The sequence below is a fragment of the Bombyx mandarina genome, chromosome 08 (genome assembly GCF_030267445.1).
Source record: "Bombyx mandarina strain Sakado chromosome 08, ASM3026744v2".
In the NCBI taxonomy this organism is placed as follows: Eukaryota; Metazoa; Arthropoda; class Insecta; order Lepidoptera; family Bombycidae; genus Bombyx; species Bombyx mandarina.
Genome location: NC_143215.1, coordinates 12,105,864 through 12,123,689, shown reverse-complemented (window position 1 = coordinate 12,123,689; position 17,826 = coordinate 12,105,864). Strand labels below are relative to the sequence as shown.

At 38.8% G+C, this 17,826-nt stretch overlaps 3 protein-coding genes across 5 annotated transcripts in view; 1 reads left to right on the top strand and 2 right to left on the bottom strand.

Moving 5' to 3' along the window:
• Positions 1-4,119: 4,119 nt before the first annotated feature.
• On the bottom strand, positions 4,120-5,042 carry LOC149502573 (uncharacterized). The gene has a single exon (XM_089728952.1). It carries the CDS (start codon positions 5,011-5,013, stop codon positions 4,120-4,122), a length of 894 nt encoding a protein of 297 aa, XP_089585078.1. The 5' UTR covers positions 5,014-5,042.
• Positions 5,043-5,325: 283 nt separating this feature from the next.
• On the bottom strand, positions 5,326-7,401 carry LOC149502572 (uncharacterized). The gene is made up of 2 exons (XM_089728951.1): positions 7,284-7,401; positions 5,326-6,532 (listed from the first exon to the last, which is right to left on the bottom strand). Exons 1-2 carry the CDS (start codon positions 7,296-7,298, stop codon positions 5,783-5,785), a joined length of 765 nt encoding a protein of 254 aa, XP_089585077.1. The 5' UTR covers positions 7,299-7,401; the 3' UTR covers positions 5,326-5,782.
• A 10,151-nt stretch (positions 7,402-17,552) lies between these two features.
• The window catches only part of LOC149502571 (uncharacterized), a 192,613-nt gene continuing 192,339 nt past the window's right edge, over positions 17,553-17,826 (top strand). The window contains exon 1 of one of the 3 annotated variants that reach the window (XM_089729558.1): positions 17,553-17,791. The gene's annotated coding sequence lies outside the window, so the exon portion shown is untranslated. The remainder of the gene's footprint in view (positions 17,792-17,826) is intronic. The other 2 variants (XM_089729555.1, XM_089729557.1) reach the window with 2 other exon arrangements.

Genomic DNA, 17,826 nt, shown 5'->3' with positions numbered 1-17,826 from the left:
CACTCTTCTTTCCAGTTCACGTTCTTTCCAGTCGTAGAAATGGTTTAGTTAATATTTTGAGTGCCTTCAATTGGCTAATACATACGTGATGGCTACATTCTGAAAATAGATGTCGGTGAACTGTCACCGGTGTCTGGCCAGCGAAGAGATTTGCGATTGAACTTCAGTATATATATACATGTACTTTGATTATTAATTATGAAATTATTGTTGTTTAGCTAGCAAAATAATGCTATTGAAATCCGTCTATTTGTTTTTCCTTCTGGTTTTCCGTGTAATCACGATTTAACTGGAGAGATTTAAAAAAAAGTGTAGCAGGTAAATTTTCGTTATAAAAATAAATATTAAAATCGCCTACCTTAGCGAAACACATCGATTATAGTTACTGAGAACTTTTTTTTTTATTTTTTTTTTTATTGCGTGGATGGGTGGACGAGCTCACAGCCCACCTGATGTTAAGTGGTTACTGGAGCCCATAGACATCTACAACGTAGACGCGCCACCCACCTTGAGATACAAGTTCTAAAATCTCAGTATAGTTACAACGGCTACCCCACCCTTCAAACCGAAACGCATTACTGCTTCACGGCAGAAATAAGCAGGGCGGTGGTACCTATCCGCGCGGACTCACAAGAGGTCCTACCACCAGTAATTACGCAAATTATAATTTTGCGGGTTTGATTTTTATTACACGATGTTATTCCTTCACCGTGGAAGTCAATCGTGAACATTTGTTGAGTACATATTTCATTAGAAAAATTGGTACCCGCCTGCGGGATTCGAACACCGGTGCATCGCTTCAACACGAATGCACCGGACGTCTTATCCTTTAGGCCACGACGACTTCAAAACTAACTAACTAACTACATTAAGCCATTTTGTTTACTTGTAAGTAAACATATTTCTCAGTTACTATGATTTAAAAACCAAACCAGTGATATATGTACAAAGCTGAAATAAAAACTTAGCTATCAAATAATAATAATAAATGTAATTCGATTCATAGCTGACGGAGTTTTGAGGAATCAAAGAACCCCGTGAACTCGCCTATCAAGTAGGTACATAGAGCCTGGCATATTCCCCTAGAGGCCAATTGCATAGGAAAACTAACGGATTTTTTTTATTGCCCTTGTATGCAGACGACCACACGGCTCACCTGATGGTGAGTGGTTACCGTCGCCCATGGACTTAAGCAATGCCAGGAGCAGAGCCAAGCCGCTGCCTACCGCTAAATATATTGAATGAAAATTATGAATTTGATATTAAGCCGTAAAAATACCTTTAATTATAAAGAAAGTAGTTCAGGTTGTCATACGTATAACGATGAAGACAGATGCTCACGATTTTGACAAACAATAATAATTAATTACCGTCTGTAGTCAACCAACATTATTTTAGTGCCAAGTTCTTTTATTCTGAATAGTGACGTCTCAGAAGTAATGTAAAAGTCAACCTTATCTGTTAACCCAGACAGTCGAGCCAATGATCCACCTGATTTTGAGTGATTACCATTGGTAATGAACATTCGAAGACGTCCGGTGCATTTGTATCTAGAGATGCACCAATGTTCGAATCCCGCTGACAAGTGCAAATTATAATAAAATACGTACTTAACAAATGTTCACGATTGACTTCCACGGTGAAGGAATAACATCGTGTAATAAAAATCAAACCAGCAAAATTATAATTTGAGTAATTACTGGTGGTAGGCCCTCTTGCACGAGTAGGTACCAGCATCCTGTCTATTTCTGCCATGAACCAGTAATGCGCTTCGGTTTGAAGAGTGGGGCAGCCGTTGTAATTATATTGAGACCTTAGAACTCACATCTTAAGGTGGGTGGTGGCATTTACGTTGTAGATGTCATTGGGCTCCGGTAACCACGTAACACCAGGTGGGCCGTGACTTCTTCCTAGTATCTAAACAATAAATCTAAAAAAAAACGGGTTACTAAGGGCACAGCCAAGCCGCCTATCAATCTACGACTTAAAATAGAGTTTGTTTATGCTACAGTTTTTAATTTTGTCTTCGATACTCCATCGATGAATGTCACTGCGTATAATGAGATATAAGGTTGGAGGAGTATCCACGTGTATTTTGATACGCTTAAATAAAATTGGTTATTACGCAAATGTATGCCCTGTTGTCGATTTCCATATGCGACAATGACCATTTTCCACCAAGGGAAATGAGAACCGCTCCGACGCACACTTTAACATCAGTTTTTTAATTTTGTAAGTGTGTCAATTCTTCGTCACGTCTATCTTCACCGATCTCTTTGTATCGAGATACATTCTACATAAAGCCCGCATTGGCGCCGTGCTATTTCTCAATTTTTCCAATATCAAAGTGTTTCTGGGGTGAATTCATTGAGAGTTCAGGAGCAACAAAATTATTTTTAACTTTTAAAATAATTCTTTATTTGGTTATTCACCAATTTCCAAATGAAATTTCCTTGTAGGTGATACGCAGATTTTCTTAAATTAGCTACCGGACGCTCGCAATAACTTCGTTCGTTGAGGATTGATCTTCACGAATTTGATCCCGGAGAGAAACGCGGTGATGGTATTATTTGCGTGCCAACACACATTACGGTGCTTAACTTGGACACTTCAGAGCCTTTCCAAAGACTGATAATAATACAATCTTACGGAGAATTCATTGTACATTGTAAAAATCATTAATCGTCAATTCCATTTCTCTCACAGACAATGAACTTTAATCCATGTTAAAAAAAAACATATAATAAACGATTTCCCACCAAAAAGTACTTATTTCAATGTTTTAAAAATATTGACGTAGCAATCGAATTTCAAATGAGCTATCAAGAAAACAGAGCTTCCAGTGCGCTTTATAAAGCGTAATTCGTTTCACTAGATTGACCAGCCATTTTAATGCCAGCCACCTATTTCTATCATAACCAGTCAATATGACTGGTGCATAGAAAAAATGCTCAGTGATTTCCAGTTTTTATTAATTCTTTTAAATAGTAAGCTAGTATTTGTTTTTATTGTTCTAACCGAATTTCCCTACAAAGACGGCTGGGTGTCGGGTCGGTCACGGCGCGACTGTAACCAACGTATTTTGAACTTTCAACTCTAAAAATACTTTTCTGGTGACCCCGCACGACGCGGGCGCAGTCTGGCCGCCCGCTGAAAGGTCCTGCCACGCTATACGTGCGCCCTATGCCCATACGAAACTGAGCCGTTAATTAGAATTCGAATTAAAGAAAAAAAATACATTCCTTTAAGAGTGATCTTTAGAAACATTACTGATTAAAATAAATAACGCGAGTGTTTTTTTTTTGTTGTGAAGTTCTCGGTTTCGCTGATATGCGTAATGTGAATAGTGTGTGCGAGCACGTGATTGTGTTATTGAATATTGGATGTCGAAAACCCGGAGAAGATCCTTGTTGTGGTAATTTTTAGGGCTGTATTTATTTACTGTTTGTTTTATCTGGAGTGTTTCTTAGAAATCATTTAAATCAAATTATCGCTCTTTGTTTGTAGTATTATTACTGATAAGATAAAGCAATTTCGTAACAATATTAATTGTCTAGTGCAAGAAATTTCGATAGTCTTAAATGTAATTTATTTATCATTAAATTGAAAAGATAAACGAATCATAAATTTGAATAGACAAACAATATCATTTATACTTTTTATAAGTTGAAAAGATTTTTGACGAGGATTTTTAGTAATTTCTTCTTGATCGAACTTTACAGTATTCGAAATGTTAACTGACAGATGACGATTGCTAATGGACATCAGCAATACTAGAGATACGATCAAGCATTCTTTATAAACCTTGTTTAAAGAAGAACAATGTGTCATAGCGGTTAGGAAGCACCATGAAGGGGTTTAATTCAGAACTGAATGCTATGTGGCAAAACTATGTATTGAAATGCACTTTATGCTCGGCATATCTATGCGGTCAGGGTAAGCTTTGCTCTGATGCCGGGAGGAGATGGTAAAATGACGGTATCATTTTGATTAGTTCTTCAGAACAAGTTCCTCAAGTTTGCCTTGGGTGTCAATTCGTAATAGTGAGGGAAATGTGAGAAACAATTTTTATTTTTTTATTTTTTTAGGGAAAATACTGAATGAATAAAAATATAGATTTCACTCATTTATTTCACTGAGTAACTGTTCGGCAATCGAATCTGGAATCGGTATCAATTCATATTTATTTCTCAAATTTGTTTTCAATCTCCTTATAGTGCGAAGCAAATAATTTTTGTGATAATTCAATTCGCTGTAATCACTGACCGTTGGTCTGAAAGCACTTCTGTTCTGTTTCTTGTGTGCTTTATAACAGCCTAATATTGGAGGACATTTTTTTGTTACGTCGTAACGCAGTTCTCCTTTTTGTGGGCTCGTTATGAGCATTGGATTTGTAGATAGAGTGGAAGGAGGTGAGGTTTTTCCTGTATCTGTAATTTTTGGTCCTTCGGTTATAGTTTCTGCTTTTGTCGTAATTGTCGAATCACTTTGAGCCACAGTTGGAATGGCAGATGATGTGATATCCCGTGTTGTCGTAACAGGAGTCACTATTGTGTGTGTGACTATTGTAGCAGTAGATGGTTTATTTGTTGTTGTTTTTGTATTTATAGCTGTCGTTGGTAACGTTTCAATTGTTATTTCGTTTGTTGTTTTATTAGACGGGACAATCACGATCGGAACTGGATATGGAAATAGCAGCACGTTTGATTGTGGCGGAAATTGATTATTACACGTTGAGCATACATTTTTACAGCAGGGCTTAGGTCTGTAGCAATCGTTGCAAGAACACTTACAATGATTTAAATCACGGAACGATTTCCTTGGGCGTTCTTTGTGTTTTTTTCGAGATTTATTATTATTTTGAAATATCTTTTTATTATAATTTTCTTGATAATATTGATGGTTCCACATCAAATTTTGGTAGTGGGACTGTATCTGCGGCATTGGATTCTGGTAATACATTTCTTGTAAAGGAACGGTAAATTGTGATGAAGCCCAAACGACAAAATCCATTAAATGTATTGTGCTTATCTGAAACAATTGGATTATCGAGAAAATGAGTTTTGTAAATAGACAGAATAGGCTTTTTAGATTCACAAATCATTAACGAGTTTTATACAAATACATACAATGATCAAATTTAAATTATTTCCGTGAAAATTCATGTCGATTCAATAATTCCATATTGTTCGTTCTTTATCGGTTTAAACTATTCGTTCTATTTTAAATTTCCACGAGCAGAATTTTCACTTGAATGCGAAAATAGCAAGTCGTAAATGTTTGATTATTATTTATGTTATGAATAAAAATATGAATTTTTAACAATTTTTATTTTATTAAAATGTAGAAGAATGAAAATACAATAAAGATACTACATTAAGGTATACCAAAAATATATATTATAGTAAACATTGAGTAAAATTGTTGTTAATTTAATTTGACACTCTTCGTTGCATCAGTCATTCTATGCTGAGGAGATATGGACGTGGGACTCTCGTTGAGATCGCTTCTGTTGTTGTAAGTATGTTTTACAGTGCTAAAAATATGTTAATTCTATTTCATGATACGTTTTTCTCATAGCAATTACCATTTGCTTAACCTTCCATTTTATCATTCGTTTATATTGTAAAGTTCGCAGGGGTGCTTCCATCATATTGGGGAATGATATGGGAGGATCATTTTGAGCATCAATCAGTCAAACTATTTTGATGATGTTGACGGTTGACTAATAAACCCAAAACGCTAAGTATAGGAACACTAAAGTGAAAGTTTACGTATTCATTTAGAAATTCTGTAGCTCCTTCATTTGTCTTAACTTAACCATCAATTTCTTAGCCAAATTGTCCGGTATTGGAACGATCCCATATTTAGGCACCCAAACAGGCATGGTCCGTCTTGCCGTTGTCAACAAATACTTAGATTTGTTAGATCTATTTATTGCGCGTAAGGAAGGTTCAGATGGTGTTTGTGTTACCGGATTGGCTGAAATCGTCGGATTTGTTTTTGTTGTTTGAACGGTACTCATTGTAGTAAAAGTTGGTACAGTTATTGAACTTATTGGTGGTATTGTATTATTAATTTCATGGCTTGGAGTTGCAAAAGTGTTTTCTGTTGTCTCAGAAGTAGGATTTGTTTCATTCGTCTTAACATATTGCATTGTAGAATTCCATTGTGAATTCAAAGATAATATTAAAGGGTACGGATATGGTATTAAGACGATGTTGGCCATCCCTTGAGTGTTGCAATTCGAACAAAATGGCTCACAGCATTTTTCTGGATCTTCGCAGTTCCGGCAAGAGCAAGAACATTCATTTCCATCATTATAATCATTATAATCTTGTATTCCTCTAGTTTCTTGCTTATAATCACTGTTTTGCGAATTACGTACAAGATTTTCATAATTAAAGCCGGTATCATACATTTGCGTGCTATAATAATTAGGTATGACACCCACAGAAGGATTTGTAAAAGGAAATCTGTATTGAGATATTGATATTTTCGGGAATAAGGAAATTATTTGCATGTAGCGAATCTGAAAAGAGATGTGTTGTTGTCAGTGACACATAATGTGTTACAGAAGATTAATTTGTAAAAATGATTAAAATATAAGGCTTACTTTTACGAGTTTAAATGGCCATATTTAGTGAAATTAAATTTTTAACAGTACATAATTTTAGATATTATTATTTTAGTTCACTATTTTTATTATACGTCATTAAGACCATACATATTGAACATCTGTAATGAGCAGGCTATGTGGTGCGAAAGAACAGAGTGACTTTCTGGTAGATGGGCCCGAGGACCGCTGAAGTAGAAGCCTAAGCTCAGATGCTTGGGTGGTGTCGAACAGGACACAAAATACTTAGGGGTTATAATTTAAAGACGGAAAGTCACGAATAGATCCGACTGAAGAGATTCACTGGACCAAGCTGAGGCCCGCCAGCAGCTGTAATGCCTCAAATGACTATGATGATAATTTCATTATATAAATGATAGTTAGGTATTATATAAACTATCCGCACTCACCCGCTTCGCTGGGCATTTAAAATTAACATTATCATTTATTATCATTATTATTAGGGAGTCCAACACTCATATAAATGGATACCAAGTCAATCGGATGCATGGTTCAGTAGTTATAACGGAACATCCGTAAAAACCACTGTAGATTTATATATTAGTATAGATTTACATAGATCATGTGAGCTGACGTAAACATCGGTATTTTAACTCATTACTACAAATTTGTGGGCTTATTAATTAATTATACAAATACAACTTACAAATTTTATAAACATTATCTTGAAGCAAACGGAACGCTCAATTTCTAATTGTTTCACAAGTACATTGTGCAAATACTGGTATATCACTAATTGTTGCGAGCAGGTGCGGACTATGCCGTAGTATAATACGCTTTGATTCTTTTTTCATTTACGTAAGCCGATGCATTGTTCTTGTATCGGTGCGATAAAATTTTCTAGCTTATTACTAGGCTTTAATATTTGAAAATTTTTTTTATAATGGAATACTTGGTTGTTGGATAGGCAGTATGTATGGAAAAAACAGAAACACTATAAAAAAATGTGTTAATTTTATCTTTTGCTAATCTTATGACGTAAATGCTTAAAATTGTAAAATTTAAAGAAACAATAGAAATATAAACGTAGAAACAAAAAACGGCTGAAGTAAAAGAGATAACAAAAGGAGAAACAGAAAAAAATCCTCCCTGTGGCACTTTTTTTTTCCTACCTAAGCTGGTAATCTAGAGTGTTATGCTAGCGTAATCGAGCGAGTAGATGAGTTCACGGGACTCTAATCTGACAACCTATTGGACGTTGCAATGGATACTGGAAATATAACTACTGGAAATATAAATCAAGGAGAGCTGACGTCAGAACGGTCACGCCAATGTCTACGCAGCAGGATAAGAGGACATGCTGCGGCGATACCCGACGTGATGTAAGATGAGGTCAAGAAGAAGCTTGGGTCAGTATTGTCCTGAATAAAACGCCGCTGAAATACTTTTACAAAGACCTGCCAACAATCAAGCATCCTAGCCTACATCGGAAACGTGATGTATTTCTTTCTTCTCAGTCGGACACTCTTGTCAGAGTGGTCGTGGTTGCGTTGACGCTGTATGTGCAGTAGGACCTGTTAGGTCGCCCATGCTCCCGACAACCGCCCTCCAGGCAATGCGCTTCCAGGTCTGGCGGTTCGAAGCGTTACGAGTACATTCGACCATAGTGGACTCAGTTGCCTTCTTTATTAGGTCAGTCCAGCGGGTCGGTGAGCGGCCGCGGGATCTTTTGCCTTCCACCCGGCCCTGGACTACCAGTCTCTCCATCGAGTGCTCTTTTCTGGAGATGTGACCAAAGAATTTTAAAACCCTCAGTTGCACTGTTGACGAGAGTCGGTCTTTGATACCGAGTTCTTTGAGGATGGATGCATTGGTGCGGAATGCCATCCATGGGATCTTTAGGAGGCGTCTCCAGCACCACATCTCCAGTGCATCGATTTTACGGCGATCCTGCAATCTTAGAGACCAGGTTTCGGCTCCATAGAGAAAGATTGGAAACACAAGACATCTCATCAATCTGACCTTAGTCTTCTTGGTAATCCTCCTATCCTTCCAAATCTTTCCCAGCTGTTCCACTGCTGACCTGGTAATGGCGCATCGTCGTCTGATCTCTTCACCACATCCTCCAGTGCTTGAGATAGCAGAGCCGAGGTAGATGTAGGTCTGTACAACTTCGCAGTTACCTATGTTTTGTACATTGGTTCCATTTTGTTCAGCCCGGTCTACTATCATCATCTTCGTCTTATCCCGGTTAATAGCAAGTCCGAATTTAAGGCTGGTAGCTTCCAGACGAGTCAGTAGAATTTCCATGTCTTCTCTAGTCTGTGCGAGAAGGGTAGTGTCATCAGCGTATCTTAAGTTGTTAATCACTCGTCCCCCAACTGATACACCTTTATCCCATTCTTCCAAGACAATGCGCATAATGTACTCTGTGTAGGTATTGAAGAGCAACGGTGATAAGATGCATCCCTGTCGTAATCCGGCCTCGGTCTTAAAGTTTTCTGAAAAGGTGTCGTCCACTCGAACGGCCGCAGTACCTTCTTCATATAACCTCCTTAAAAGATTTATTAGATGAGGCGGCACACCCATTTCAGCAAGTATTGTCCAGAGGTGTGTCCAAATGACCGTGTCGAATGCTTTACAGAAGTCTACAAAGCAGATGTATAGGGTCGAATCAAACTCTCTGGCCTTCTCAATAATTTGGCGCAATATAAGGATTTGTTCGCGAGTTCCTCTTCCCTTCACGAATCCAGCTTGCTCAGGCGCGATTTCCCTTGAGAGATAGGCCGACAGTCTTGTGTTGATTATGTGAAGCATTACCTTACTTGCATGTGATATTAAAGATATGAGTCGGTAATTGTTGCACTTCTTCGTGGACCCTTTTTTGTGTAGTGGGATGAAAATGGATTTCAACCAGTCTTCGGGCCACATGCCGGTCTCCCATATTTTACTGCAGATGGTATATAAGACCTCAACTCCAGGTTCCCCCATCGCTTTGAAGACTTCGATTGGGATTTCATCATAACCTATGGCTTTATTAGATTTGAGATGTTTAATCGCCGCTCGTATTTCGTCCCGCATGACGTCGGGCTCTCGGTCACAGGTGCTAAAGGAACAGTATGTGACGTTCGGTGGCAACTTCCTGGCAAATAGGGATTTGCAATATTCCTTCCACACATTCACGATATCCTTTATTTCCGTTACCGTTGTCCCAAAGCAGTCCTCAATAGCCCACGTTTTGGGTTTAAATTGGCGCGTTATGTATCGCACTCTGTCATGGAGATCCTTGGTTTGGTATTTATCAGAATACATTTCCAGCTCATCACATATCTTACCCAAGTGTCCATTGCGGTCACGTCGGCAAGCAGCTTGTATTATGGCTGACTTGGAATTCAGTGTCGCAATGCTAGCACCATTGGCTTTGAGATTTCGGCGCTCCTCAACCAGGCGCCAGGTATCTTCAGTCATCCAGTGCTGTCGTTTTACTAGGACGTTTCTTGGCTGTGATTCTGCAACAGCTTCTTCGATATATGATTTTGCCGTAACCCACAAAAAGTTAGAGTCACATTCTCCAGCAGCTGCCTTCCATGCAATATGTCTGCTCTCTATCGAAGTTGCTAGTGAGTCTGGATCCTTAATCTGCATTCTACTAATTGGTCTAATATTCTTCGGTCTTTGCAGTTTTAGCCGCAGATTTCCGATGAGCAGTTGGTGATCGGAATGACAATCAGCACCGGGCAGAGTATGCGTGTTAGTTATCGAACTTCTCCATCTAGACCTCACTAATATGTAGTCTATCTGGTTTCGATGCTTGCCGTCAGGGGAAGTCCAAGTATATAGGCGCCTAAGATGGTGTTTGAACATCGTATTCACTATGGCCATGTTGTTGTCTGCAGCAAACTCTATAAGGCGTTCACCTCTAATATTGCGAACACCGTGGCCATAGTTCCCAACAATGTTCCGAATGCCCGAATCCATAGTAGTGTTTCCTACTTTGGCGTTAAAATCACCAATAATGAGTAATAGCTCTCTTTTAGGTATCTTAGCCAATGAAGACTCAAGTTGGCAATAGAAGTCTTCTACTTCCTCATCCTTGGCAGAACTGGTAGGTGCATAGATTTGAATTATGTTAAGTGGGGTTGGTGATGCGCTGAGTTTAATTGAGATAATTCTATCATTAACAGGATGGTAGCCAAGCACTGAGTTTTTCCACAATTTAGGAATTGCAATAGCCACTCCCGAAAAGCTACTCTTATCGTTGCCGGAGAAATAGATAGTGTGTTTTTTTGAGTCAAAATGACCGCTATCTTTCCAATGTGTCTCACTGATTCCTGCGATGGTGATGTTACATCGCTCGAGTTCTTTTTCCAGAATATGGAGCTTACCATCTTTAAGTAGCCCTCGAACATTCCATGTACCTATGCGATGATTCTTTCTTAAGTTGCAACTCTTTCTTCCAGTAGCATGTTTTCCATAGGATGCCTGGTTGCCTGCATCCCGATGGCCGGTAATCCACTTCACACCCTTAGCCCCGGAAAGACAAGGGCGCCGGTCGCTACGCGGATCGCTAGGCGGTCTTACATTCTCTGTCTTACTCGTCATTACAACTTTCATGGGATTAATAATGTAGTAGGTTCCCGTTGCTTTCTACATCGCGGTACTATAGCCTCAGTGACTATAGTAATCCAAGAGTGAATCGGTTTAGAACATATGGTTCTTTCGTTTCACTTTGGTACTGATGGCTACCGCTGCCCTCCACCAGGTTCCAGGTTTTACGCCCCTGTGGCTTGCCTCTTCCGCTGGTTAGTCCGTACCGACAATTGTTGTCTCCGCCTTCCCCACCGTTGAGGTCTTCACCCGTAACCCTGGGCAAGGGTTCTGCGTTATACCCCACAGTACCGGGTCCCTGCTGAACTTCGCCATCTAAATATTCCGGCCTACTAGAATGTAAGATGCCCACTCCCACGACATGGACGCGCCAGACAGGAGTTGCCCAAGTGAAGAATAGAGAAGGTGACTCTATTCTTCCAGGGGCCGAGTTAATGGACGTGAGTATCACCACGACCAAAAGTATTTCTTTCTAATAACCTGGAAAAATGATTTTTACTGGTGTTAGGACGTTTTGTGAACCAACACGGGTAGACACCATTCGGGTGGATTCAATTTGAAGAGTGAGGTAGCAGTTTTAACTGTAATAACTGAGTCCTTAGAACTCGTGTCTCTAGATGGGTGGCGGCATTTACGTTGTAGTTGTCTATGGGCTTCGGTGACCACTTAACACCAGGTGGACTTTAAGCTCGTCCACGAATCGAAGCATTAAAAAAACCACAATGGATAAATGACCAAGCTTGGCATCAGTAATTGATTGGCATGAAATAGCCGCCTTTGGCTATTGCTTGAGATTTTGTTTCACCTGCATACATTTTGTATTTACGGTCTTGTAAATACTTATATGATTACAAATTACATAATAAAATTAAAAGAACGGAATTTATTACGTGCAATGTAATATGTAGGTATAAAAGTTGCACAATAAACAAAATTGAACAAGTATGTTATATGCATCGATCGACGCACAAAGTACCTTCTTTTTTTTTTTTTAACGCTGTGGAATCCATTTACGTATACCCGGTCGAGGGGGGTAAGAGACCGGGTCATGTCGGACTCCGGCGCCTCCAGAGAAGAACAGAGAGAAGAAGAATACAGGGGTCCTCCTATTCTCCCAATTCCTGCCGGGAGACTACTTGAGAAAGGCGCGCGAGGCACTGCACGGCGTCAGCCACGCAAGAGCTACCGCGCAAAACCGACTGCCGACTAAACCCCATCGAGCCCCACCACTCCGACTCTACGAACCCCACGGTACCGCACGGTGCGCGCCGAAACGCACAAAGTACCTACGATACTAAAATTAATATTCGTTTGAAACGATTCGTAGGAAACGGGTCGAAGTTTACAAGTCGTGACCCGAGTTTTAACAAGTCTCGAAATAAACGCGCGAGCGTCGGCTACGTATGTACGTATGTACGTACCTACCTACCCGAGTTTTATAGTGGTGTTTTCAATAAAACAACAAAATAACATGCTACTTCTGTTTAGTACCTTGTAATAGAAGAAAATAGGTTTTATCTTTTATATATATATATATATTTATATAATATATCGACGCTTGAAAGGCAAACATGACTAAGCGACAATAACTGCTTTATACATAAATTATAGGCAATAACCATATTCGATGCGCAAAAAATATATATTTCTAGGTCTATTAAAATAGTTTCAATCCTACAGCTAGATTCGTTAAAATCGATATTTTTTTCAGGTATTTCAACTTTAAATTAGTCTACTGTAAAGTTCACGCATTGTCGCTTAGTCACGTTTGCCTTTCATGCGTCGATATATAGACGAGTGTATATGTGGGGTGGTGTGGCGAAATTTAGTGGATATTTAGTTTATTAACACAATTTCTTATTCTTTCAAAAAAAGCTATGTATTCGTAGCGCCGTCATGTCAATTGCTGACTGTTATTTAGATTTTCTTATTTTAGACCGATGAAAAATTATTTGTTAATCTTTAACGTTGTTACATTACAGCAAAAGGCAAATGGCGCGAGCTCTCATCTTAAAATGTATTTGCGATAAAAACGTATTTGTTAGAAAGCTTTGTGTTTGGTAATGATAGACTATTAACCTCAACTCATTTTAATAGAGTTATATTACATTTTTGTGAGCTTTAGTCTAAAGTTTAAAACACTACAGTTTTTTTGTTAGCTTATAACATTAGAACAAATAATGCAAGCTATTCTTATTTTAAAAGATTTAAAAACAAATTATTTCTCGTGTTAAATTAACAATTTCACTAATGTTTCGTGTAAATTTTATAAAAATATGCCGATGTAAAAGTATTTATAGATTAAAAGTAATTTCACATAGGAGTAGCAGAGCTAATTAAAAACCAAACGTTGCCAGTCTATCAATCGTTTTATTTCATTAATTTTATTCCCTACCTATTCTCTAGTAGCCTAAGGGGTTATAATTAGGGGTCGCGCGAACGAGCAGGTTCAACCTGAGAGTATTAGCTAATACCAGCCCTAGGAAGAGTAGTGCTTCGCAGAATCTACCATTGGATCGGAATCGCGACCCACAGAAGATCCGGCTCATGTAACTGTGTCTAAGGGTCAGTTTGCTTGTCAGACTCGACAGGGACCAGTAGTTGTAGAGCATAAGATCCGGGGGATCCGACAAGACATGTTTCGGACTTCGGCGGCTTTGCGTCGCTCCGTTTCCTCGATAGGACACGTATTGAAAAAATCGGTAAATTGACTCTCGAATATCCAAACATAGATATTGACCCAGGCCGATTGCCCATCTAAAGCCAGAGAAAAGCTATTTAAGCCGGTATTAATTGTTTTCTTTCTTCATTTATTTATTCAGGCCACAGGTGTCCGCTACCGGACATAGGCTCCACTCAATTTACACCAGATAGCCCGGTCTTAGTCTTAGCCTTACTCTTACAGTTCTTATAATTTAATTTATTTGTCTATTCAGAAAATGAATAAATATTGTACTGATATTATTAATTAATAGTGCCTTTTCGCTTAGTTTGCTATGAACAAAAATTGGGCCTATTTACTCTTTTTTTCCTTATTAATTTCACGAATCAATTACAATCATAGCGCACTATACCACTCGATTAGCGTAGTGTTGCTCTGGTTGTATTTAGTGAGCCGTATTCAAAGTTTGTATTCAGGAGAAACATATTCCCAAATAATCTCAAAACAGTTTTGTAGCAAATACTTCAGTGTGTACATTGCACGTCATATTGTTTGCATGTGTGCTCAGGGCGTCGGGTCACGACCTCGCCGGGCCGGAATTAGCTCTGACGTTTCTGGCCACCTGCCTGCCAACTGCTAAGCACCACGCCAAACATACATGCGACATATATTTTGTATATAATGTATTAAACGAAATCAGTACGTTAACGCACATCAATGTTGGCCAAACATGGGCATGTTAGGCCAACATTGATGTTGGTTATATAATAATGATGATGTTAGTAATAAATTTACTTGGTAATGTAATTTTTTCGTCTAGAAACAATGGAGATTCTATTTTTAAATAAGTCACATAAGCTCATGATAAAATACGTTTAGTTACAATATTTACAATAAATTACCATCATCAATATTAATTATTGTGATTTTGAAGTTTGGACTCTTGTGCTATTTCCGCAAATTCCATGTATTATTTACGCTAAATTATCGACATATATTTAACATCTACGTAGTTTGTAGTAAGTATAACGGCGCCAAAAATCTATTTTTATATTTCAATGTACTCAATTTTTTTTTAAGCAATCGCAACGTCAATGGTGCCAGAGGACCTCAGATTTAGAAGGTACGTTCGGATAGGCAATCTAATGAAAAACGGGACTTTCCAGATCTTCCATTCGAAACAGTATTCCTATCACGAGGTCTTGATGAACCATTAAAAGTTCGTCGTAAGCCCAGAGGATTATGTCTACAACGTCAATATGATAATAATGTTTAAAAAAATCATTAAACTAAACATCACGCGATCTTTTTTAAGGCTACTGTTTTTTTTTTTTTTATTGCCCTTGATGGCAGACGAGCATACGGCCCGCCTGATGGTGAGTGGTTACCGTCGCCCATGGACTTCAGCAATGCCAGGGGCAGAGCCAAGCCGCTGCCTACCGCTAGCCAAGCCGCTGCCTACCGCTAGCCAAGCCGCTGCCTACCGCTGGCCAAGCCGCTGCCTACCGCTAGCCAAGCCGCTGCCTACCGCTAGCCAAGCCGCTGCCTACCGCTACTCCGTAACGAGTTCGTGATTTTGAATGTCGTATGACATTTATTGTTGGGCGGATTATTTTTATATTTTCCAAGTAAATGAAATATGAAATTAGCACAGCATGACCTCATAATCTTTAGATTCGATATCGATGTCCCGCTGTAAGCACTCGACTCCCAGGCATGAGTTTATCAACACTAGATTTTCCATGAAACTGATAGTTCCTTTGTATGTAGCACAGTATACGGAGAGCAGTGATGTTAGTCTTCCGAGAATATTCGTGGGAAATTTCGGAAATGTGTTCCTTTACAATAAAGTAAAAGATTTTAAAATATGATCGAAGTCGGCGTGGTCTGAAAGATAAGACGCTCGGTGCATTCGTATTGAGCGGTGCGACTGTCTCAGTGTTCGAATCTTGCAGGCAGGTGTAAATTTTTCTAATGAAATACGTATGTATTTGACAAAAAGTTCAGGATTGACTTTCATGGTAAAAGAATATAACATTTAACATGTAATAAAAAACAAAACCCGCAAAAAATATAATTTGGGTAATTACTAATGCGTCCACGAGTAGGTACCACCATCCTGGTCTTTGTGAGGGGTGGGGCAGCTATTGTACTATAAAAAATGAGACTTGATTGAGAGAGAGAATTGAGGTGGGTAGTGGCATTAACGTGTTTGATATCTATGGACTGAGGTGACCATTTAACATCAATTGTTCTCGGTTGAAGAAGCAAAATTTCTTGAAATTGTCGACCATGCTAGTAGTTTAAATGTAGTAGGATAGATGGCGCCACTTAAATACATAAAGTATTTTCAATGTCCTTAGGTTCAGATTCACCATGAGATAATAGTAGAGGCTATTTTATCAAATAATGGTCGTGGTTAATGGATGACCCAACCCCCGATTTGTATTATCTTGGTAAACGTGATGCGGAGAGCTCCTCCCAAAAAAATATAGGTGGTTGCGTATTTTTCGTATTAAATATAATTTATCACACATAAACGATGAGCGGACGCTAATGGACTTCCATACTGTGTGTTAGCTGGCTTCGTTAAAGATTGCATTTAGCTTAACAAAAATAGATTTTTCAATGTCGGCTTAGGAAACAATTACCTTACGCCGGTGTGTTCTATAATATGAATCGAACATAGTTTGAAACTAGACACTCGAAATCAACAGTAGCTCTGTGTGCTTAGTGCGAGTTTTTTAACGTTCTCGAGAGCGTAAAAGTTAGGTCAGATTTGTACCTACGTTTGCCGCTAGGGGCGCTGTTCCAACTCCATACAAATTCGAGTTAATTTTTACGCTATCGAGAACGTTAAAAAACTCGTACTAAGAACACTGGGCAGCCAGAGACGCTAAGTAATTTCGATGAGGAGACAAAAGGCTCCGTAAAATATAACAGTTCTCGTTTTTCGGTAGGCAGCGGCTTGGCTCTGCCCCTGGCATTGCTGAAGTCCATGGGCGACGGTAATCACTCACCATCAGGTGGGTCGTATGCTCATCGGTCTACAAGGGCAATAAAAAAAAAAAAATTAAAAAAAATAGAAAAATGCCATGGAGGACTGGCGTGTAACTAAACTGTAAAAATACATTACAGTACTGTCGTCCCTGTACTGTGTCTGCCGTGTGTTGCTTATCGTTACGTTATCAGCTTATCGACAGTCACGACTGTGTGACCGGTCGAATGTCTTCACGTCGTATATATGACATTTCTTTGTCTCTGTACATATTTACGATATTATGAAAATCGTCCTTTGTGTGCAGGTACGGTACTGCCTGACTTCTGAGCTCGACTCAAACCACTAAACCTGCGTTTGTGACAGCTGACATATCTTGTCAATGTCAAACATCATCCGTCAAAGGTCATTACGAATTTCTAACCATATAATTGTAGCTGCAAAAGGCCCTGATCGTTTTTTTTTTTATTTAGAAAAAAAATAAAAGTTTTATGTAAAAAAATTAATGTTAATTTCTCATTATTATTGCGTTTTTTACCATGTGTGTTACTTAACTTATAGAGAACATTGATTAAAATTGTTTTTATTTTTCCTAAACATAAAACATGAAACAGAAATAGCAATGTTCAAATATTACAGATAAATATTAACAAATAACAAAATAGCGACCTGTCTTAGCTGACACCGTTTCGACTCGCCGGCAGAAGGTTAAGAGCCCGTTATCAGCTGTTATCAGCGCTTACCTCGGCACCGCCCCGGTTGCTCGTTTGACCTGACACCGAAGTTATTAGCAGTACGTGATAACCGACACAGTATACCTGTTCGTTTTACCTTTCAAGGTAAAAATACTTTAATTTAAAATGGTGTTTTTCGATTTTTTAGGCCGGCTAGTGCTAGTGAAACTCGTTTGTGTGTGTCAGTGCTGTGCTTAAAGAGCTTGGGATAGGTACAAATACGCTACAAATATATTAATACATAGTA